The 25,314-nt window shown below is 35.1% G+C and overlaps 1 protein-coding gene across 13 annotated transcripts in view; it reads right to left on the bottom strand.

The window, feature by feature from the left end:
- The window catches only part of BCAS3 (BCAS3 microtubule associated cell migration factor), a 614,170-nt gene that overhangs the window by 235,251 nt on the left and 353,605 nt on the right, over window positions 1-25,314 (bottom strand). The window contains exons 23-24 of one of the 13 annotated variants that reach the window (XM_042966198.1): window positions 24,530-24,668; window positions 24,200-24,255 (exon numbers count right to left, since the gene is read on the bottom strand). The exons of 11 other annotated variants lie outside the window; for them this stretch is intronic. In XM_042966198.1, the coding sequence (XP_042822132.1) occupies window positions 24,556-24,668 (113 nt within the window). In that variant the 3' untranslated portion in view covers window positions 24,200-24,255; window positions 24,530-24,555. Of the gene's footprint in view, window positions 1-24,199; window positions 24,256-24,529; window positions 24,669-25,314 lie in introns of those variants that run through there. One more of the 13 variants, XM_042966202.1, reaches the window with a different exon arrangement.

Genomic DNA, 25,314 nt, shown 5'->3' with positions numbered 1-25,314 from the left:
CCTGGGTGGCTCAGTCAGTTGAGCTTCTCTTGATTTTGGCTCAGGTGGTGATCCCAGGGCCATGGGATCGAGCCCTGCTTAGGCTACATGATGAGCGTGGAGCCTGCTTGGAATTCTCACTCTCCCTCCCTCTGCCCCTCTCCCCTTCTTGTACTCTCTCTAAAACATAATAATAAATATATTTTAAAAAATAATCTGGTTGGGGCTGCGGGGTAAGATACAAAACTAGTCTGGCCAAGAGTTGTCTATTGTTGAACCTGATAGTTAGGTGTTCATTATGCTATTCTTTCTATGTTTGCATATATTTGGAATTTTTTATAATAAGGAGTTAAAGAGATGAGAGAGCATGTGTGTACACACACACACACACACAGAAATTGCAAACAGCAAGGACAGATAATTCTTTTGAGGAGTTATGCTTTAAAGGAAAGGACAGAAATGGGTCTGTAGCTGAACCACTTTTTAAAAACTTTTAAAATGTTTATTTATTTATTTTGAGAGAGAGAGTGTGAGCAGGTGAGGGGAAGGGAAAAAGGGAGAGAGAGAATCCCAAGCAGACTCCACACTTGTCAGCACAGAGCCTGACACCAAGGCTCGATCTCACGAAGTGTGAGATCATGATCTGAGCTGAAACCAAGAGTTGGACGCTTAACCAACTGAGCCACCCAGATGCCCCAGCTGATACCACTTTTAAAGCAGAAACAGACCTCACAGTTCATTCATTTTTATTTAAACCTTATTCTAGACAGATATTACAAAATGTTAGCAATTAATTCTGAATTAATTTTGGAATACCTGCAATTTTTACAATAGTTACTTTCCTTATTCAGAAACATTATGTATTGTTAATGTATATAAATAATCTGTATTTCTCTGAAGAGTTTCAAAGCTTTACTTATTGCAGACTTTTCATATTTCTTCTTAGGGTTTTTCCAAATATTTTATGTTTTCTGATACTATCATTAGAGAATTTTTTTTAAGTTTATTTATTTTGAGAGAGAGAGAAAGTGAGAGAGAACAGAGGGAGGTGCAGAGAGAGAGGAGGAGAGACAGTCCCAAGCCAGCACAGAGCCCGACGTGGGGCTCGAACTCACAAACTGTGAGATCATGACCTGAGCTGAAAGAGTCGGCTGCTTAACCAACTGAGCCATCCAGGTGCCCCTTGAGATAAACTTTTTTAAAGAATTAGATCATTTAATTAGTTTTATTGGTTTGTAGAAACTGCATGGATGCTTTGCCTATTAACCGAGTATCTGATTAGTGTAAGTTCTTTAAAAGTTGATGATTTGGGGGTACCTGGGTGGCTCAGTTGGGTGCCTCAGCTGTCAACGCAGAACCTGCTTGGGATTCTCTCTCTCCCCCCTCTCTCTGCCCCTCCCCTGCTCATGCTTGCATGCATGAATTCTCTATCTCAAAATAAATAAATAAACATCTTAAAAAGTTCATGCTTTTGAATTTTCTAGGTCAAAAGTTGTATTGTCTATAAACCATGATTTTGTAATTGTATCTCTTCTTTATAGCTTAGTACTACTGCACTGTCTGAAATTTTCTGAGTAATTGTATAATAATGGTCATGGCATGATTGCCTTATTCCTGATTTTAGAAGAAATGTTAATAGTATCCCACATTAAAAGTGATGCTGGTGATTGGTTTAAGATATTCTTTATTATTTAAAGAATTTATCTTTTTATCCCTAGTTACCACAGAATAAATCTCATAAATAAATGCTGAATTTTATTAAACACCTTTTCAGCATCTAGTGAGTTTATCATGTTTTCTTACTGGACCAATTAATATTATGTATTATAACCACAGATTTTCTAACATGAAATAAATCATATTTGGTCATGCTAAATGATTCTTATTGTAATGTCCAATTTGGCTTGTTGGTATTTTATTTGAGATTTATGAGTCTAAATTCAAATGTAAGATTGATGCATAGCTCTCTTTTTTGTATGTTATGTTTGTTAGGTTTTAGTCATTCATTTTTAAAATACTGTCTTATAGGGGCTTATAAAAATCCTGTCCTCAATAGGTGTTACAAAGTTCCTGAATGCTAATGCTATTTATTATGAAATAGGAAAAGGCAAGAGGCCCCAGCCTGCATGCACAAAGGTGAGATAATGGCTTCCACATCACTTAGCTGTCAGTCTTACTTAGTGTGAAGTGTTGTGTCTAGAGACTCTGAACCAAGCCACCATTTAAAAATATATAGAATATTAAAGTAATTGACAAACACAAGAACTGTCAACTTTTTGGAAGATAATTTAAAAACCATAACACATTTTTTTTCTCAGTATCAGTATGGAATAAGAGACAATAAAGCTGGGCTAGAAAACACACAAATAATATATATTACAAATAGAGCACTAGAATCCTAAGAAGTTAGTCCCGACTTTGGCAGGCATTGAACATTTCTATAGCTCATTAGAATCCTTAGATTTAGTACTAGTTTGCTACAGATTCTACCAGTTTGTGATAGAAACTACACAATGACCTGGAGAAAGAAAATACTCTGATTTCATCTTTGGGATAGGTTCTTCATCTTATGAAGTGTACTACATCCCTGGGTAATGACATTTCAATTGGAAGATACTCAGTACACAAAGGAACTAAACAGAGGCAGTAACTCAAATCACCACTGTATGAAAGAATACCATCTCATTTTCAGAGAAGCCTGAATTTGAGATCTCTGCAGGTTTACTAGTAAGGCTGCTAGCAGAGAAGAGATTGGTCTACAAACTCTATTTGTAAAAGAATAAAGCCAGATAAAAGAAATGGAAAGAAAGCAAAGTCTGCACCCAGACTTAGTAAGGCTCAAGATTCCACACACAAAACCAATCTCATACTCAGTCAAGGCACAATCTATGGTCATCGTGGTTTCAATGTTTTTCCTTCCCAGTTTTTTTTTTTTTTTTTACAACATATTTCAAAAAGAGAAGTAGTATTGGCAAACATTAGCTTACTTTATTGTAGGTGAAATTTCCAGCTTGGTCTTTGACTTGTGTAATACTGAACAGGATGCTCTAAAATACAGGTAAAGTAAAAGGAATAAAGGAAGAAATAAAAAATTCAAATGTGCCTACCATTACAGTATGGTTTTCAAAGTCTAAAATATTTACTGTATGGCTCTTTAGAGATACAACTTGTTGGCTCCTGATACTGACAAATCATGGACGACTAGTTCACTTACAAGATATGTGATTTCTTCATATACACACAGACTGACATATACATATATATTTTGGTGAAAGATTTGAGTAAATTGCAAAAACTGATTCCACTTAAGGGAAGACAGAAGTAGATGCACATTTCTCCTGCCAGGCACAACCAAAATTTCTGAGCATTATATATAAAACAAACATTAGATGATTCTGAAAAGTGGAGAAAAAGCAGTCAAGCTAGTCTCTTCAGTATACAAGTAATGACACAAGGAACATGAAGGTCTTGGGCTTTCTTTTTGCCTCAAATAACCCAGCCTTGGAGCTGAAGAAGTCAGAAACCTGAAAATGCCAATGGATAAGGGCACAAAAAGTCTGAACAAAAACAAGATCTCTCTAGCCAAAGGAATATGAAAGGAGCAGCTTCACTAGATGGAAACTTTTTAAAAATAACTGCATTACTCTAGCAAACACCACAGGAAACAACTGGCTCTACCACACTATCCACGCCAGCAAAGGCCAAGTGGGGAACCTAGACTTTTCACTCTCACGAGCCAGTAACAAGATGCCCAACACCTCTACTGGGGTGGTCTCAGAGCAAGCTAAGTAGGAGTGAGGACTTTAATTTCTGCCAGCTGTTAATAAGTACCACCCCCTAACACACACAGAGTGTCAAAGCACAACAAATAGAGAGTTTGGACTTCCATCCTTATCTGGCAGTAAAGAATCACCCCTGCTCCTCCTCACTTGGGTGCTGTCAGAGGAGGCCTAGGAGAAAGTCAGGTCTTATGTCATCATCCAGCAGTAATGAGGCCACCCCACAGCATTATCAGTGGAGACCAGATGGGGAACTGGAACTCCCATCTCTGCCCATAGTAATCCGACCTTGGATGGCAATGCTATACAAGGGGAACTTCTATCTCTCACTTCCCCTGCCAGAGTGATGTCTGAGAAAGCCAGTTAAAGCAAAGGGTTTTACATATAATCCAAATCTTAGAAAATTTCAACTGCAAATCACTCAATATACCAAGAACCAGGATGATCTCAGACTGAATGAAAAAAAGACAATTAACCAACACCAAGATAACAAAGATGTTAAAATTAGCTGACAAAGTATTTTTTTAAATGCCATGATAAAAAAATGTTTCAAAGAACAAGAAAAAATGAAAAAGTAAAAAGCCTAAGCAAGGAAACTGGAACTCAGCAAGGAAGTTGAAGATGTAAAGAAAAATCAAATGGAAATCCTAAAACTTAAAAATACAACAAGCAAAATTTAAATTCAGTGGATAGGTTCAACAGCAGAATGGAGGGACAATGGAAAGAATCAGTAAATTGTAAAGAACAATAGAAATTACCCAATTTGAACAATACAGAGAAAACACACTGAAAGATTAACAGAATCTTAGGGATCCGTGGAATTAAAAAAAAAAAGTCTAACTTTTAAGTCATAATGGGCTTGGAAGAAGTGGAGATGGGAGTGGGGCTAAAAAGGTATTTGAAAAAAAAATGAATGAAAATTACACAATTTTTTCAAGACACCTAAATCTACATGTTAAAGAACCCTATACAGTATACTCCCAAATAAATTCATGGAAAGACACATCATAATTAAATTTCTAAAAATTAAAGACAAAGAAAAACTCTTATGGGCAGCCAGAGAAAAATTACACTTTACCTGTAGGGGAAAACATTTCAAATGACAACAGATTCCTCATCATCAACAACAACAACAACAACAACAACAAAACATGGAGGTTAGAAAAAAGTAAAACAGTATTATTTTGAGCATTTAAAGAAAAGAATCATCAATCCTGAACTCTGTATCCAGAGAAAATATCTTTCAGGAATGAAGAGAAAATTAAGACATTCTCAGATGAACAAAAATGAAAAGAATGGATTCCCAGAAGACATACTCTAAAAGAATGACTAAAGGAAGTTCTCCAACAAAAAGAAAACAATAAAAGAAGGAATCTTGTAACATTAGAAGGAAGAAAGAACATAGGAAACAAAAATATAGGTAGGGGCGCCTGGGTCGCTTAGTCGGTTAAGTGTCTGACTTTGGCTCAGTCATGATCTCACAGTTCGTGAGTTCAAGCCCCATGTTGGGTTCTGTGCTGATAGCTCCGAGCCTGGAGCCTGCTTCAAGTTCCATTTCTCCCTCTCTCTGCCCCTCCCTCGTTCATGCTCTCTCTGTCTCTCTCTGTCAAAAATAAACATTAAAAAAATTTTTTAAAATAAGGATAAATATAATAGGCTTTCCTTCTCTTGAGCTTTCTTAATTATACTTAAGAGTTGAAGTAAAAATTGTAACTATCGTTGGTGTGGTTTTTGATGTATATTGATGAAATATTCTTTAAGATAATTATAAATAGGAAGGTAAAGGAACAAAACAGGAGGAAAAGTTTCACTCAAACTGGTAAAATGACAACATCAGTACAGCATGTAGTAGAGAGCAAGCATGTAGTAGAGTTATGCATAGTTAATGTAGTACACCTTCAGCAATCACCAATAAAGCTGTACAAAGAGGTAAATAAAAAATAGATAAATAAAAATGGAATTTTATAAAATGTTCAAGCAACCCACAGGAAAGCAGGGAAAAGAAAACAAAGAAACATAAAACATAGAGAACAAATAGAAAACAATAAATAAAATGGTATACTTAAGCCCTAACATATAGCTACATTCAATGTAAATGGTCTACGAACACCAAATAAAAGAGAAATTGGTAGATAATTTAAACATGACTCAACAATATGCTGTCTATAAGAACCTCATTTCAAACATAATGATATAGAAAAGTTGGGTATCCATCTATATCTATAGGAGATCTTAAAATCAATGAGAATAGGAAAACTCCAAAGGTAATGGTCAATGGCTAATTAACAATTTTTCAGTGTTCAACTTCAATAATAAATACAAATTAAAATTACCTTTTTAACAAAAATAAATCTTGTTGATTCTTGCTTGTTATTTTAACAAAAATAAAACTCATTATTTTTTGTGGTAATATATATAACAAAATTTGCTGTTTTGACCATTATTTATATTAAAAAATCAAAACACAAATGACATGTGCCATTATATTAATTTCAGGTGTACAACATGATCATATATGTATATATTACAAAATGATCATCACAGTATGCCTATTTAATATCCATCAAGATGCACAGTTACAAACTTTTTTCCTTATGATGAAAAATTTTAAGATCTATTCCCTTAGCAACTTCCAAATATACAATATAGTATTATGAACTATTGACACCTGGCTGTATATTATTTCCCCAGGACTTATTTACTCTATTTACTTTATAACTGGAAGTTTGTACCTTTTGACCACCTTCACCATTGTGACCACCTCCTACCTCCACCCCATGTCTGATAACCACCAGTCTCTCTGTATGTATGAGATTAGTTTGTTTTGTTTAGATTCTACATACAGGTAAGATCATATGGTATTTGCCTTTCTCCATCTGCCTTATTTCATTTAGCATAAAGCCCTCAAATTTTATCCAGGTTGTCATGACAGGATTTCCTTCTTTTTTATGGCTGAAAAATATTCCATTGTATATATACTACATTTTCTTTATCCATTCATCTATCGATGGATACTTAGGTTGTTTCCATGTCTTAGCTATTGTAAATAATGCTGTAGCAAACACAGGAATGCAGGTATCTTTTCAAGTTAGTGTTTCAAATAAATACCCAAAAGTGAAACTGCTGAAACATATGGTGGTTCTACTTTTAATTTTTATTTATTTATTTATTTTGAGAGAGAGAAAGAGAGAAAAAGAGAGAGAGAGAGAGAGAGAGAGAGAATGAGAATGTGCACAGGTGGGGAAGGGGCAGAAAGACAGGGACAGAGAGAATCCCAAGCTTTACAGTGGCAGCGCAGAGCCCAACACGGGGCTCGATCTCATGAACCGTGAGATCATGACCTGGGCTGAAATCAAGAGTCAGATGCTTAACCAACTGAGCCACCCAGGCGTCCCTCTATTTTTAATTTTTTGAGGAACCTCCATACTGTTTTCCACAGCAGCTGCACCAATTTACTGTCCAAAATTCCAATTTATAGTGCATAAGCATTCCATTTTATCCACTTGTTATTTCTTGTCTTTTTGACAATAGCCTTTTTCTTTTTGACAATAGCCATTTCTAATAGGTGTGAGGTGCTATCTCAATGTGGCTTCAATTTCCATTTCCCTGCTGACTAGTGATGTTGAGCATCTTTTCATGTACTTGTTGGCTTCTGTGTACTTCTGTGGAAAAATGTCTATTCAGATCCTCTGTCCATTTTTAACCAAAATTTTTTTTCTATGGAGTTGTATGAATTCTTTATATATGTTTTATTTTTTATTAAATTTTTAAATATTTATTTATTTTTGACAGAGAGAGAGCGAGAGAGAGACAGCAAGGGAGGGGCAGAGATAGAGAGGGAGACACAGAATGTGAAGCAGACTGCAGGCTCTGAGCTGTCAGCACAGAGCCCAAAGCGGAGCTCAAACTCATGAACTGTGAGATCACTACCTGAGCTTAACAGACTGAGCCACCTAGTCGCCCCTATATATATTTTAGATATTAACCCTTTATCAGATACATGATTTGCAAATATTTTATCTCATTCCATAGGTTAATTTTTCATTCTGTTGATGTTTTCTTTCACTGTACAGAAGCTTTGTAGTCTGTAGTCCCAACTGTTTACCTTTGTTTTCATTGCCTTTGCTTTTGGTGTCAAATTCAAATATTATCGCCATGACCAATGCCAAGCTTACTGACTGTTTTCTTCTGGGAGTTTTATGGTTTCAAAATGGTTTTACATTAAAGTCTTTAATCCATTTTCAGTTGAAATGTGTGTATGTTGTAAGATAGTGATCCAGTTTTTCCAAAACTATTTATTGAAGAGACTACCCTGGGGTGCCTGGGTGGCTGAACATCTGACCCTTGATTTCAGCTCAGGTCACCTTAGGATCGTGGGATCGAGCCCTGAGTCAGGCTCTGTGCTGAACATGGAGCCTGCTTGAGATTCTCTCTCTCCCACTGCCCCTCTCCCTCACTCACATGCTCTCTCTAAAAAAATAAAAAATAATAAATCAATTAAAAGTTTTAAGAAAAATTTTAAAGAGACTATCATTTCCCCATTGTATATTCTTGGCTCCTTTGTCATAAATTAATCGATCATATATCTGTGGGTTTGTTTTTAGGCTCTCTATTCTGTTTCATTTATCTATATGTCTATTTTTATGGCAATATTGTATTGATTACTATAGCTTTGTAATATAGAGTGGAATCAGGAAACATGATGCCTCCATGTTGTTCTTCTTTCTCAAGATTTCTTTGGCTATTCAGGGTCTTTTGTGGTTCCATACAAATTTTAAGATTGCTTGTTCTATTTCTGTGAAAAATACCATTAAAAGTTTGATAGGGAATGGATTGAATCTGTACACTGTTTTGGGTAGAATGGACATTTTAACAATATCAAATCTTCTAATCCATGAGCACACAATATCTTTCCATTTATTTGTGTCTTCTTTGATTTCATTCATCAATGTCATATGGTTTCCATACACAGGTCTTTCACCTCACTAAATTTATTCCTGGGTATTTCATTCTTTCCAAAGCAATTGTAAATGAGATTGTTTTCTTTTTCTGTTAGTTTGTTATTAGTGTATAGAAACACAACTGATTTTTATATATTGTTTTTGTACCCTGCAACTTTACTGAATTCATTTATCAGTTCTAGGGGTATTTTGGTGAAGTCTTTAGGGCTTCTATATATAACATCTGTCATATGCAAATTGTGATAGTTTTACTTCTTCCTTTCCAATTTGGATAACTTTTATTTCTTTTTCTTGCCTAATTGCTCTGGCTAGGTCTTCCATACTATGTTGAATCAAAGCACAGAAGTGGGCATCCTTGTGTTGTTCCTGACCTTGGAGGAAAACCTTTAAGCTTTTCACTACTGGGTATAATGTTAGCTGTGGGTTTGTCACATATGGCCTTTACATTCCCTCTTATGCCCACTTTGTTGAGAGTCTTTATAAAAAATGGAAGTTGTATTTTGTCAAGTGCTTTTTCTGAATCTGTTGAGGTGATATAATTTTAATCCTTTATTTTGTTAATGTGCTGTATACCACACCAATTGATTGATTTGTGGATGTTAAACCATCCAAGCATCCCTGGAATAAATTCCATGTGATCATGGTATATGATCCTTTTAACATATTGGTGAATTTGGTTTGCTAATAGGTTATTAAGGATTTCTGTATCTATGTTCACCAGGAATAATGATCAGTAATTTTCCTTTCTCATAGTGTCCTTAATCTGATTTTGCTATCAGGGTAATGCTGACCTTGTAAAGCGAGTTTGGAGGTGTTCTTTACTCTTCTATTTTGGAAGCATTTGAGAAGAATTGATATTAATTCTTCCTTAAATGTTTGGAAATATATAAACCAAGGATTTATATATAAGAATTTTATTTATTCTTAATTAGCATGGTAAAAAATTAAAAACCAAAAAATTTAATGACAGAAGATTAGACAAATGATTCAAAGAATATAACTATTAAATTATCTATGTTTTGAGGGGTGCCTGGGTGGCTCAGTTGGTTAAACATCTGACTCTTGATTTCAGCTTGGGTTATGATCTTGCCCCATCTTGGGCTGTGTACTGATAGCATGTAGCCTGCTTGGGATTCTCTCACTCTCTCTCTCCCCCTCGCAAAATAGCTACACATCAAAACTTGTCTATGTTTTAAAAAATATTTAATTACTTAAAAGAAATCTGCTGATGGTAAATGAGGCAAGTTACAAAATATCGTTTAATGTATTGCCAATTTTCTAATATTTTATAAATAAAAAGGCACTAAAAAGTTATATGCCAAAATGTTAAGACTAATTATACCTGTGGAATGAAATCAGTCTTTAAATTTTATTCTTTATAATTTTTTGTACTTGACAAGTTTTCTAGAAAGAACATAGACCTACAAGTAGGGGAGGCTTTCAAATAAAGCACCAGTAAGTGACACATGAACCCCAACAAACTTTCCTTGCTCCCCTGCTTTCCTAAAATGTACCAGCACTAAAGCTCTTCCACCTTCCTCATTTCCTCTTTTCTCCTGAACACTGAAAGCAAAAGCAGTATAAGAATTCTGTAGCTTTTCCTCTAGTGTCAGCAGAGTCATGGCTTTTCACAGGTCTGGTTTCCTAGCCACACTCCACTTAACTTTTATTGAAAAACCTCACAAATGAAACTGGGTTCCTTCTATTTAGTTTAAAGAAATTAAAAGTCTGAGTAAAGCAAAGTCCAGGTTTTGGGGTAAACCACCTGGGTGGAAAACTGGGCTAAAGCAAGGCAGTTTTTCAAAGTGCTATGCCCCACGGCAGGGTAGTTTTCAATAAATGTAAGTTGAGAATATTTAAATAGCACCCAACTTACTTTTTATTCTCATAAAAAGGGAGGGATGAAAGAGCAGAGGTGCAGAAGTGGCTCCATTAAAATCCACTGCTGAGCCAAGAGCAGGGAGGCAACCTATGGAGGTTACCTGAAGTATGTATTTATACAGTTTATGGTGATAAAAAAAATCACATTTTTTCTTCTTTTCAGATGTATCTAGGTTTATGTTATAATCTGAAACCCTACTGAAGGACACACCTTGCTTTGGCCAGGAAATCCTTAAATTTCTTCAGTGGTTTCTTGTGGACCCATCAGAAGCTTAGATCTATCGGGCTCACATTAAGAGTGCTCTGTTCCAAGGCTGAGCAAAGTTACTCTGATAAGCAAAATGTAAGATAAAAGTTTTTTAAGTATTATTTTTAGGGAGAGGGCAAATAATTTTTATTTCATTAAAGCCTTGGAAAAATGAAGACGCTTAAATGAAGCAGAAACAGATAGGGGCAAAGCAGAGAATCTCTCACAAAGGTACAAATAATACCTGATTTGGAGCTCAAGGTGCTGACCTGGATCCTAAGCAAATGAAACTATTTGATCCAATAAATGACGAAGTATGAGATTAATTGCAGATTTGAAAAGCATAGATTTCAATTCCCCAACGGTGCCTGAAATACTCATTACTGATGTTCTAAAGCATCTATGTTCCATAAGTGAAACAAACAGTCAAAAACAAGCCTGCAGCATCCTGTCCTTACTTCCATTTTGACTGAAAAACTTTCTTTAAAAATAACAGCAGATAAGCGTATCTTGGTTATTCCTTGGTCAATGATTTGCCTCCTAGAAGCCTGGAATTATGCTTAAAGCTCTCAGCATTTCTGCCAGTGTGAGAGTGTGGGTAGAGAAAGAGTGGGAGAGAGGACATCGAGCCCACCCAACTCCCGGAAATTTTAAAGAAAAGACAGACCTTTCCAAGAGAAATAATCATTTTGGTAAGTGAAACCATTTGTAACTTTAGAGGAGTTTTTTTCTTTCCCTCCAACATATCATAAGAAAAATCCACACTATGCACTAATAAGCTATAAAGCTTTGGTTTAAAAAGAAGGGTCAACAAGAGCTAAAACCACTAATGTCATACTTCAAGAAGGAAAAGTGGAGGGCAGTGACGGCCCAACACTTTCATGATCCCAATAAAAAGTCTCACCCAGGCTAAAAACTATCTGCCAAATTTATGCCAAGAGCAAGCTTTACAGCCAAGCTAAAATCTTCTGTGCATATAAGGAGTGCTGTAAAAATAAAGGCATATTCAGCATCCTGGGAGAGTCTTTCACTTACAGAAATAAAGCAGAATTATCAAAATAGGAAGATAGAAGCTAGGCAGGAGAAAGAGAAACAGAAGACAAACTGAAACAGAGAGAGGGGTAAAAAGAGTGAAGGAGAGACAGGGACAGATCAAGACAGTTAAAACCAAATGTAAACAGCCAGTCTAACATACTCCGGAGAGTGGTCTGCTCCCCTCGCAAACAAAACAAGCTCCATTTTTGAAGACAGAGTACCTTCTGAAGACTGAGTGAAATGTATTTATATGCAAAAACAAACATCCCTAAAGTCAAATCTGTTTGGGCAGAACTATTTTGAGGTTCCTCTTTTTAAGGAGTGAAGCAGCTCAAGGAGTTAATTCCTGTTCTGTAGTCCCCACCAAAACTCCCATGAAATGGCTAATTTCAGTTCAGTCAAGAAGTCAACATATTCCTTATCAAAATCAGTGATGAATCCCTTTCCCTTAAGGGACTATCAGAGCTGCCTCAGAATACTGCAAATGTAACCAAACAATATACGATCACAGATTTTACAATCAGAAAGGTCTCTACATATCTAATGTAACAAACTTACCTTAGGAATCAAATGAGGATCAGGAAAGAAATTGTCATACTGTCACAATCTGAAACTGGAAGAAATGGATGGTGTAGGAGGGGGTGGGATGACGATTTCTGAGATTTAAACTGTTGCTTAAAATATCAGAATGTAATCTATTGTTAATGGAACATGTCTTCCAAGAAAATTACATATTAGTTAAGAATACAAGCTCTGGCATTAGACTGCCTGGCTTCCAACATAGGATCTACCACTTCTCAAAGTCTGTGTCCTCAATTATAAAATGAGGACAATACTATAGCCAGTCTCCAAAGGTATATAAACATAAAATATATAGAAAACAAAAACTTTGGGATACAGTAAAAGCTATTGCATCATCATCATCATCATCATTATTATTGAAATAAAGTAACAAGGAGAGAACATTTAATGAGTCCTTGTTGTGTACCAAAACTTTGATATAGTAAAAGCTATTGCTGCATCATCATCATCATCATCATCATCATTGAAATAAAGTAACAGTAACAGGGAAAGAACTAACATTTAATGAGTCCTTGTTGTATACCTGGGCTATGGCCAGAATCTTTACAAATGTCCTATGAATTTTCCCAATAGGACACAGGTGTTCTTATATTCTTCTTAAGGAAAAAGAGACGCAAGGTCATATACCTGGTTGGCTATAAGGACAGAATTTACACTTGACCACAAAGTTCATGTACTTCCGCTACATGTAACCTGCCTATTCTAAAAATGCACCTGTCAAAAATAAAATTTAATAGAGAGCTACATAAAACACATTCATGACAAAGAAATTCAGATGGCATTGCCAAAGTGGAAGATAGTACAGCATATATAACTTTTCTGAGTCATAGTTCCTTATTCTGAAAAAAGGGAATTACAGTTGATCCTTGAACAACATGGGTTTGAACTGCATGGGTCCACTTAAACATGGATTTTTAAAAACATAAACACAATATAGTACTGTAAATGTGTATTGTCTTCCTTATGAGTTTCTCAATAACATTTTCTTTTCTTTAGCTTACTTTATTATAAGAATACAGTATATAAATACAGTATATAATATATATAACATGCAAAATATGGGTTAATTGACTGTTTATGTTCTCAGGAAGGCTTCTGGCCAACAGCAGGCTATTAGTAATTAACTTTTAGGGGAGTCAAAATTTATACATGGATTTTCAACTGTACAGGGGGGTCAGCCCCCCTAACCCTCACATTGTTCAAGGGTCAACTGTATAACAATACCTTTACCTCATGGGAATTTTATGAAGAATAAAAAAGCTAATGTATATGAAGTACTTAGCACAGTATATTAAGCAATCAAATATTGTAAAAAAACGGTATTATTCATTATATATAAAATTTAATATGCAGCACAGGAACTGTATAGGCTGCATGTAACTCAAGATTTAAATAGAGATGTTAAATATCGTATTTATTGTCTTTTAATGTTATAACTTTCCCAGAATACATAGTCCAGTTAGGTTTCCTTCATAAGTAGGGAAACACATAATTTAAAATTATGATAATTTTCATGATCACCACCTCAAAATAATTTTGTCTCAGTCAAGGACACCTACTAGTTTGCATATAGCTATTTTTGTGCATGTTAGTGGTTTTATATTCATTAACGTTCCTTAGTAACTTCTTTTTTTATTCTTAAGACTATATTGTTTTTGTTTTATTTTTAAGCGTATTTATTTATTTTGAGAGAGAGAGCACATGCAAACAGGGTAGAGGCAGAGAGAGGAGGAGAGAGAGAATCCCAAACAGGCTTCATGCTGTGGGCACAGAGACCAACACAGGGCTTGATCCGATGGACCATGAGATCATGACCTGAGCTGAATTCAAGAGTCAGACACTTAACCGACTGAGACAGCCAGGTGCCCCAAGACTATAATGTTAAAAATAAACCATAATAAACCAAGAACAAGCCATAATGTTTATTCTTGAAATAACAATGAACAAACTACAAGTGAAAATTCCACCTTCGACAGCAGGAGCTGACAGAGGTATCAATCCAGAGCCTTTCGGGTTTGTTAGTATTTTGTTTATGTCAACCAAATAGAAGGCAAATATTTAGTTGCCATTTTGCAGATGAGAAAACAGAGGCATAAATGGGCTGGTTAAAGATCCTGTAGTTCCCAAGCGTTAATGGACAGGAAAAGCAAGCAAATACATTTCTCTCTCACGTACACTTTCATACCCGAGTTGAATTTTTTTCTCCACCTTTATTAAAGGGCCAGATATTATTTTTCAGAATTTGAAGTGGGGAGTTATTTCTGAATAAACTATACAAAACAAACAAGAATAACTTAAACATGTGAAAACACAAGTCCAGTGGATGGGATGTGAACAGCTTTTATAAGTTTCAAAGTGGCTAAGAACTCATAGATCTTTATAGTAATAAATATTGTAGTGTACAAAGGTCCTTTGGGAATCCCCACTCATATATTATGCCATGATAGATCAAGGTGTCCAGTCCATTTAGTATCAGGACATTTTTGGCTTCTTTTATGCTTTAATCCATACTTTGAAAAAGCAATTAAAAATATTTCTAAGAGAAATATCATCACTTTGCCTCCCTCTCCCCTACCCCCAAATACAGAATAAATTGTGAGTTTCAAACACTAGTATTCTTTTAGTGTGCATTTGCCCACAAGCAGATGGAAAAGAAAGTGACCTTGGGCAATCACCATTCTTTAGTGAATGCCTTTTTCAGCTTCAGAAAACATTACCTGATTGATAGTGGCTTTCCTAGCTGAAAGTAAATATTTACTGCTTAAAGAGTAAGAGTTTCTCTGTCAGCAGCAGGAATACCTACGTGAGCCATCAAAACCTTATCAAAGAGGTCTGGCCAATGGCTCCTTAAAATAGAGGTGCCACCTAAGAGTGGAAAGGCTGTAGTTGAAGAATTCTATGATGTACACAATATATGCTATAAAGAATAGGAGCACCTGGGTGGTTCAGTTGATTGAGTACCCAACTCTTGATTTTAGCCCAGGTCATGATCCCAGTGTTGTGGAATCAAGCTCTGCATCAGGCTAAGTGTGGAGCCTTCTTAAGATTCTCTCTCCCTTTGACCCTCTCCCTACACTTGTGCTCTGTCTCTCTTAATTAATTAATAAATAAATAAATAAATAAATAAATAAATAAATAAATAAAGACAGTTCCTAGGTCAGATATAACACCTGCTAATCATATGAATGAAATCAAGGCAGGCTATTGTGGCCAAGATGCTATTTAATACCCTGGAAGAAGTGAAGGTTTCACAGAATCATATCTTTGCTCTGCTGCCTACTAGCTATGTGACAACAGACAAGTTATTTAACATCCCTTAACCTCAGTTTCTTCATTTATGTAAATGAACAAACAAACAACTTGCAATGGTAACCTATCAAATACTGAAAAATATGTTAGGTGTTAAACAGTTTCATTTATGTTTTGTGGATAATGCATACACATGTTCTAAAAGACTACATTGAAAAAAAGTCTCCTTTTTATCTCTGTTCCCTAGCCACTCAGTTCCCTTCCTAAAAGGCAACTACTGTATCTAGTCAAATGCAAAAATTTGGTTTCAATATTTCATGCTGAAATGTTGAATTCATTAACATTTATTGAGTGCCTATTATGGGTCAGAACCATTCAGGGTGCTGTGGGGAGCACAAAGATGAGCTCACAGTCTAGAATGGGAAATGGTTCCCAACTAACTTTAATATGAGGTGATAAACACAACAGTAAAAGTTTAAGAACAGCGGAGAAAGCAATTAATTTAATCAATGGGGTGAATTGGAATAAAGAGTAAAATTAAGAACAGGTTTCAAGGCAAATGAAAAGTTTCAGGCACCATACCAAAATTTTACTAAGATCTCTCTAGTTTAGGCCCTCTGACTCCGGGAATTAGGATCCTACCATGGCTATAAATACTCTATTTAAAGGTATTCACTCATGGCTAAAAATTTCTAACATAGGAAAGGTCAGCCCAATAGGAGAATGTCAAAGGGACTAGTATGGATGCTGTAAGTGTCCTTTTTAGGTAGAGAGAAACAGAAGAGTGAAATGAAAGTCTTTTCTCTTCCCAATCATGCAAACATTGTTCATCTGAAAAGTATATAAACGCATCTAAAAAAGGGATTACTAACGGGAATTCAATTAAAGTTTCAAGTGTAACTTTGGTATTCTCTCCAATCTTAACATGGAGCATTTATAGAATAATTGTGGTCTTTCCAATATTCTTAGCTCAAACAAAGTAAAACAGGTTTAAGACTCAAGATACCAAGTCTCACAGGGCTGCCTGGAGCATAAGTACAAGTCACTGAACTGCAATGACATTACAAAAATGGTGGCAATTCTTCAAGAAATTATTTTGGTTTAATGGAATTTAGGTCAGATATCCCTAAATGCTAATATCCTGGGTTCATGCATAAGACAGGCAAGCTTAAAAGACAGCCCTAAATAACCATACAATGGTATGTCTGAAAATTAGCCCAGTATGACCAGAAAACAAAAGCAGGTCCATTGCTTTCAGTTTTCCAGGCTTGAGAAGATTCCAGAAAGCAGGAATTTGCTATAGTGAATGCTTTGTAAAGATAACCTTAAAACACAAATTCCTATGCAAGCCTAATACTACAAAAACACAACTGATTTGAGGGCCATAATTCCCTTATTTTTATTATCTGATTATGTAAAAGCTATCAAAGATGAGAAACAAACTACTTAAACATAATGCTGCTTTTAAAAAATGACATGAAAGATCATTTGAAATGCTCTGCAAAAATATTCCAACTGGGGGTGCCTGGGTGGCTCGGTCGGTTAAGCGTCTGACTTCAGCCTACGTCCTTATCTCACAATTTGTGAGTTTGAGCCCCACATCAGACTCGGCGCTGACAGCTCGGAGTGTGGAACCTGCTTCCAGATTTTGTGTCTCCCTCTCTCTCTGCCCCTCCCCTGCTCATGCTCTGTCTCTCTCTGTCTCTCAAAAATATTAAAAAAATAAAAATAAAAAAAAATATTCCTACTGATAACACAGTTTACTAAGGGCCCAAACAAAGAAATAGTGACAATAAACCTAAGGGCAACTCTAATAAAGGACTCTAGGCCAAGATCATATTTTCTGGGTGTAAGTGATGTAATGTAGATACAAAGATGCAATGTTATTAAATTTTAATCAGTTTATGGTATATTTTAAGCCTTATGTTCTATCAGAAATCAACAATGCAACAAATATTGATTATCTGCTCCATGACAAGCACCAATACCAGGCATGAGACCTACAAAGACAGCTCTTGTTCTTAAAGAGCTCTTTACTATAAAACATTACTTTCCCCCTCTTTTTCAAGGCATCCTATCCATAGGGTAATCCAATAATAATGCCATCCAGAGTTATGTTAAACCAAGCAGTAACAGAGGAATCAGGATTCACATCTCCTGTTAAGTCATTCTGTGCCTTTTCCCCCACTATTTTCAATGGCAAATTAATCTCGATCACAATATACTTAAACACATCAGTACAAACAATGACTTAAGAACTGCTACCAGTGTCATCTCCTTCTGCTCACTCCTGCCCATGGATCACAGATGCTGTAATGTATGCTTACCCAGCTTTTTTCACCATACTCTTAGCAGCAGGAAAATAGCAAACTCAAAATGTATTATTATTTAAAGCTGCACTTCAAATCCAGGAATTTGGCTCAATAAAAAAAAACAAAAACAACCCCCCCCCCCTATTTTGGCATTCAAAACAATCATAGCCACAAGCTGCAAAACATTAAAGTCACAACTTTTTCTGGGACTAGGATCGCATCAGAGGTAAGATTTAAACTTCAGCACCCCAAAGCCTGATGATACAATGTTCTACTAATCCTATAAGAATACTCTGTTCTGTGATTACTATGATAGCTTCCTAAATACTGTGAAATATAGGAAGAGGGACAAAGCTCCTATTTTTCTTCTCTCCATTCACAACTTAGTCCCAAAGTTCTGAATATAAGCATTTTCTGTAACAACAAGCTACCTTTATAACATCCAGATAATTATAGGTTCAGGTCAAGAACTCTAGACCATATTGATTACATCTCTATGCAATAAGGACCCTCCAGCACTGTTTGTATCCACTATAACAGGGACAGCTTTTAAGTATCTGTGACACGAAGAATTTTCAGTCCTATCAATGCCAGAAATGGAAAGCCAATGACCAGTCAGGCCTGTCAGTTGTTGCCTGCAGCAATAAGGACAAGTTGGGAATTCATCATACTGGAACTTCATCTGCCAGCTGCATTCACACATTTTCACCACCTGAATAGTTGATTTTCTTCAACTCCCATGTGACTCATTTCAGCATACAGTGTTTTGAAATGAATATTTGATCAGTCAGGGTAAAAGGAGATTTGGACTTATCTGAGGTGTCACCATAATGCACTTTAAGTAATTCTAAGTATCAGGAGCTAGGTGTCTTAGGTCCCACGCTTTGCATATTTCTGAGATAGGCCTGTGATCCTAATTAAATATGATTCAGTGGGATAAGCCATGTAAAAGCACCTAGCACAGTGTTGGGCACAGAGCTGTTTATCAATAAATACTGGCTTTCCATATCTTTTACTTCTATCTAATGGTGAATATCCTAAAGATTCCTCATAGATCTCTGGGAGATGGGGATCTCATACTGCCAAAGAAACTTAAGAATCACCCTAATTTTGTCATAACTCTAAACTCTCACCCAAATATGAACCCAAGAAATAAAGAAATACAGTGGAGTTTTTAAAATTGCTTCATGATTTAAGGATTTCAACAGTTTGCCTCTGATATGCCTTCATGTGATTTTGTTTTTATCCTACTTGGGGTATAGTGAGCTTCTTGAAACTTTGAAAGTTCAGGTCTTTAAGTAATTTTGGAAAATTCTCAGCCATTCACTTTTTTTTTTTTTGCCCTTTCCCTCCTTGTCATCCATGTGTAACAACCACATACATTAGACAGTTTAATATTACCCCACATACTTCTCACACTGAGTTGTTTTATTTCATTATTTTCTTCTCTCTGTGCTTCAGTCTGATAATTTTTGACTTGTTTTTGAGTCTCTGATCCTTTTCTTCTGCATCCAGTCAACTATTAAGCCCATTCCACAAATTATTTATTTAAGGTATATTTTTCAGTTTTAGAATGTCAGTTTGATTCTTTTATGAATTTTGCCCATCTATTCCTCACTCCAATAAAGAAATAATATTCAAATGTAGGTTTTCATTTTAAAAATTACATGTAACATTATACGGAAATATTAAAAACTTCTTTCTAAGATTAAGACAAGAATGTTCAATATCTTCACTTCTATTCAACATTTAGCTGGAATGTCTAAGCAAGTACAATAAAGAGGAAAAAGAAATAAAAGGTATAAAGATGAGAAAGAAAGAAAACCATCTTTGTTTGCAGATCAATGACTACATAGTAGAAAATCCAAAGGAATCTATTAGAATACATGAATTTAGAAAGGAGGGCACTTGTGATGAGTGCTGGGTGTTGTAGGTAACTGATGAATCACCAAATCCTACACCTGAAACTAATATTACACTATATGTTAACTAACTGGAATTTAAATAAAAACTTGAAGATTTAAACAAAAAAGAGGTTTCTGGATACAAGTTCAACATACAAACAAAATTATGTAGTCTATATGCTATGAAAAAAAGTCTGAAAAATGAAACACAATACGCTATTTATACTAGCATCAAAACATCAAATAATTGAAGTAAATTTTATAAAATATGTTTAAGACTTCTACATTGAAATGTAACAGTAGTAGGAGAAATTAAAAAGGCCTAACTAAATGGAGAGCTATAAAATGTTCATGTGTTGGAAGACTGAATATTTTTAAGATGTCAATTCTCCAAAATTTGATCCAATGAAATCTCATCTAAATTTCTGTAGAGATGATTATACATTTAATGTGTATGTATATGAGGATATAGTTATATCTCAGTGATTTTCAAACATTTTTTGATTCAGGACCCTTTTGTGCTCTTAAAAATTGAGGTTTCCAAAGAGCACAAAAGGTTTATGTATTTTATATCTATCAACATTGAAAACATTTATGTATTAACTCATTAAAATACAAGAAACTCTCTATGTATTAACATAAGTGATATTTTTTATTCAAAATTTCCAAACTGAAAAATAATGAGAAGAATGTAATTTTTACTTTTTTGGACAGAAACTTTTATAATAAACAACAGGTAGATTCTCTTATCAATTTGTGCATTCAATCTGTTGTGATATGTTGTTTTGGTTGAGTATGTGAAGACAAGTTGGCCTCACTCAAAAATGTAACTGGAGAAGGATAGAGCATATTCAGATCCTGAGCCTTTTCAGATTCTTAGAATATTCTTCTTTGAGATGACCCTTAACAAGTTAATTGAAACGATATCAATTAACTTTTGTAGTCTGTTACATGAAAATCCTTTGTCCTTTCTTACATTTGGAATGAGTCCATTAACCATACATACTTTTGTAATATAATAAAATTGGTCTTTCAGAAAATATTTCGGATCTCCAAATGTGGATTTATATTATTATATGACATAAAAATATCACACTGGTTAATATCACCACCTATCTCATCAGAAATGTCTTTAAGTATTGGGAGCTTATTAAATAGTGGTAGATACATGGATATATGATTTTCAATTTTCTAAGTTTTAATTGAAAATGAGTTTTATCATTGGTAACAAATATTGTCAGTTGTTTTCTTTGAAGTGGCAGGCCTATTTTGTTTATTTTTGAGAAAATTTTTGCCAAATACCCAGGTTTGAATAAACAAAGTTTGTCAGTTGTTCTTTCTAATAAAATAGTATTCCATGAAAATAGTTGCTAGTTCAGTTCACAATAATCACACAAGTGCATTTTGTCAAGACAACTATCATTCATTAATTCAACTGTGATATATAGAATAATAAAAAGAAGTATACAAGCAGCAAAATTGAATAAAATTTTCACATGTCAATGATTTTGTCTGTATCATAGACATTCTTAAGTAATTGTAGCTTTTTTAAACTATGAGTGAGTACCCATAGCTACAAGCATAGTTTGGTACCACTGCTTTCACTATGCTAAGATGCCATCAGTTTTATCAACCATTGCTTCCGCATCATCTGTACTTAATCAACACAGCATAAAAAAGAAAGGCCAATAATCACTTCATATTACCATAAAAATAGCTTTCAAGCACTGATCCCTTAAAAGTGTCTTGGGGACTTCCATAGGTCAGTGGACCACACCATGAATTACTGGTATGTATATACATACACATGTGTTTGGAAATGCAAAGAATCTAGAGTAGCCAAGACAGGCATGAAAAGCAAAAATGAAGATATTAAACTGCTATATCTCTTACTAAAACGCTACAATCTTAAAACAGTATCATATTGGTGTAAAGGCAGATACACACACACACACACACACACACACACACACACACACATCAAAGGAACAGAATAGAGAATCCAGGAAAAACATGGATTTTTTAAAAAGGCAGCAATGAAATTCAATGGAGGAAAAAAGTATCTTTTTGATAAATAGTGCCAGAAGAAATTGCATGGAAGAAACTGAACCTTGATCTTTGCCTTATAGCATGATAAAAAATAATTTGAAAAGCTTCATATACCCAAATGCAAAAGCCAATACTATACAATTACTAGAGAAAAGCATCACTCAAAACTGGGTGGAATGGGGAAAAATTTTTGTTTAAAACACAAAACATAAAAGGAAAAACAGTGGAAAAATTGGATTTCTGGCTGTCAAAAACCACCAATACGAAAGTGAAAAGGCAATAAACTAAAAGGAAATATTTGTAAAATATGGCAGAAGACCTACATCCAAAATATTTAAAGAATTTAAATGCAATAAGACAACAGACCACATAAAAGTTCACTTCACAAGTACATTACAAAAGAAGATCTCCAACTGGCCAGAAAGTATATTCAAAGTACTCAGTATTGATATTCATCAGAGAAAAGCAAATAGAAACTACCGTTTACATTTACAAGAATGGCTCATACATTTCTAAGAATGAAAAATGGCATAGTCATTTTGGAATACCTTCTTGGAGGTTCCTAATAAAGCTAAAGACATGCCTACTTCTTGAGCCAGCAATTCCAGTCCTAGGTATATGCTCAAAATATATGCATGTATATGTAAAAAAAAAAAAAAAAAAAAAAAAAAGTGCATATGTCAAAAAAGAAGGCTTGTACAATAAAGTTTATACCAGCTTTATTCATAATAAGCTAAAAGCAGAAAACAGTAGGACAATGGATATATAAAAGCATTTTTTTAATGTTTATTTTTGACAGAGAGAGAGAGAGAGAGAGAGAGATTGTGAGTGGAGGAGGGACAGAGAGAGAGGGAGACACAGAACCTGGATTAGGCTCCAGGCTTCTGAGCTGAGCTGAAGTCGGCCACTTAACCAACTGAGCCACCCAGGCTCCCAGGACAATGGATACATAAACTGTGTTATATTTGTACTACATTGCAATGTAAAAAAAGGAACTAGTAACACATGTAACACCTGGATGAACTCAAAACCATTAAGAAGCCAGACACAAAAAAGTATCTATAAAGTTTAATATAGGTAAAACTAATTTATGATGATAAAACTCATAGTGGTCATCTCTAGCTCAAAGGTAGTATTGACTGGAAGGGGCATGAAGGAACTTTCTAGAATGATGTAAATATTCTAATTTATTCTGAGTAGTGATATACATAGGTGTAAAAATTCATCAAGTTGTATGATTAAGATATGTACATTTCTGCTACATATAAATTTTACCCTGATTTTTAAAAATTCTTCAAAGGTGATCCAAAGTACAAGTTTATCAATTTCTCAAGCTGGAAGAGGCTTTGGAAATAATCTACTTCAATTCCTTCATTTTATGGTAGAAAAGTCTTGGGTTTTGAAGCAATTTCCCAAACAGGTAATTACAGGCAAAGTTGAGAACAGAGCCAAAGATTCACAAGTTACTAGTCTCTATTCTTTACACTACACCAACCTTACAAAACAAGACTTTTTCCTGGGAACAATTATTTTCACTTCGATTATTTGCTTTAGCTTTTCTCTGACAGTTTTCAACAATATCCAGGGGACTATCATGAGCTCTGGTTCCGACTAGTTGCCCGGGTGAGGTCCCAGGCTGCTTTTTAATTGCTCACTGGGCTTATATATTCAATGGAAAGAGACTCTTTTGTTTCTTTCTAAGTTTATAGATGGCACCTATAAGCATAAGCCTCTCAGGCTCTTGGACACAATTTAAAATAGCGTGGCACTAACAGTTTGACACTAACGTCACTAAGACAAATGGAATTCCCGGTTCAGACTTAAACAAATTCTAATACTGCCCCCAATATTGTCCCTCTGCCACCACAGTCTCAGGCAACAGACTGCATAAACAGTCCAGCCTTGTATTAAAGATGTAGTAATAAAGGTACAAAAAAGGAAAGCTGGGTCTTTTGGCCAAAAAGCCCCTTGTAAATATGTGGCACCCCGGTATATCAACAGTAGGGAGAATTCCATCAATTCCTTCTCAAAATGCTTAGGAAAGACTTAAAGTCATGTCAAGGACTTGGTGCTTGCAATAGAGAAAGCAAAGGCGAGGTTTTAGTTGACACAAAGATTTATTCAAAGAAGCAATGTGTCAGCAGAAAAAAGCTTTCCCAACAGTTTCTTCTACTTCTGTTTACAATTTCTTCATCTTCAAGTGGGGCACTTTTTTTTCTTAATTGTGCTGAGCTAAAATTTTCCACATTGTTAACTTGAATTTCATCTTCTAACATCCTATAAATATTAGAAAGAAGAATGAGAGGAATATTTAAGTCAGAAGGAGAGAGATGTGGCTGATCACCTTCCTCATGGGCAAAATCAGGTCTTTTCCCTATGCTCTTAATCTCTAACACCTATTTTTGATTCTATACAGACAAGTAGGTGTTCATTAGAGTTGAAACAAAGCATAAACTTCCTCTTTTCTAATAAAAAAGCCAGTCTTAATATCTGAATTCGAATATTTGCTAACTGTCTCAAGCATAAATAGTGTCAAAGTAAAATTGCTGACCTCCTTTTTCCTCTCTGAGGGACTGTTCACAGTTCACGACTAAGCCTTCTTTTAATTTCATCCTCATCCATAATCCTCTTACTGATCCCACATAGGCTTTGAATACTCAAGGTACAAGTATGCCTGGGGTTTTCGTCACCTTATAATCACAAAGAATATATGGAAGTCCATTAAATGAAAGCCACATCATGTATTCAAAGAAATATATCAATATTTCTAAAGAACTTTATATCCTTTATATCTGAGAATTATTTTAGGAAATAATGAACATGTCCCTGCCAAAAAAAAAGAAAAACAATTTTTTGTGTGTGGGGAACCTTAAACTCTTTTTACAGACGCAGAGAAGACTAGATAGGTAGGAAACATCACTTGTTGAAAGTTTCAACAAATGTTCAAAACCACGATTATAATGTCATGGCTTTCATCATTCAGCTCTAGTTTTTAAAATCACGGCACTAAGTTGCCTCACCATTGGAAGACTAATGGTGTTTCTTACAAATCTCTTTGCTTCTTACCACCAGCATCTCTTGCGTCTCTGATAGCGGTAAGACACAGTGACTAAGCTTGTCTGCCTCAGATTGGAATGGCAACTGTAGATACAATGAAATATAATCCCTAGGAATATTCTTCCCCCAGCATATCAGAAAAATCTCTGTAAAATAAAAGCATGCCCCAAGTGAACGTCCTTCCTTCCAGCAGAGGTTTGACTTAAATAATCTCCTTGTTGCCTACCCAATCATACTTCTCTAGTAAGTACCTTTTTTAAAAAAAAAGTCTGATGCATC

This window comes from Panthera tigris, chromosome E1 (assembly GCF_018350195.1).
Source record: "Panthera tigris isolate Pti1 chromosome E1, P.tigris_Pti1_mat1.1, whole genome shotgun sequence".
NCBI classification, from domain to species: domain Eukaryota; kingdom Metazoa; phylum Chordata; class Mammalia; order Carnivora; family Felidae; genus Panthera; species Panthera tigris.
Note: the sequence above shows the minus strand (reverse complement) of the source record. Positions and strands in the feature narration are given on the sequence as shown.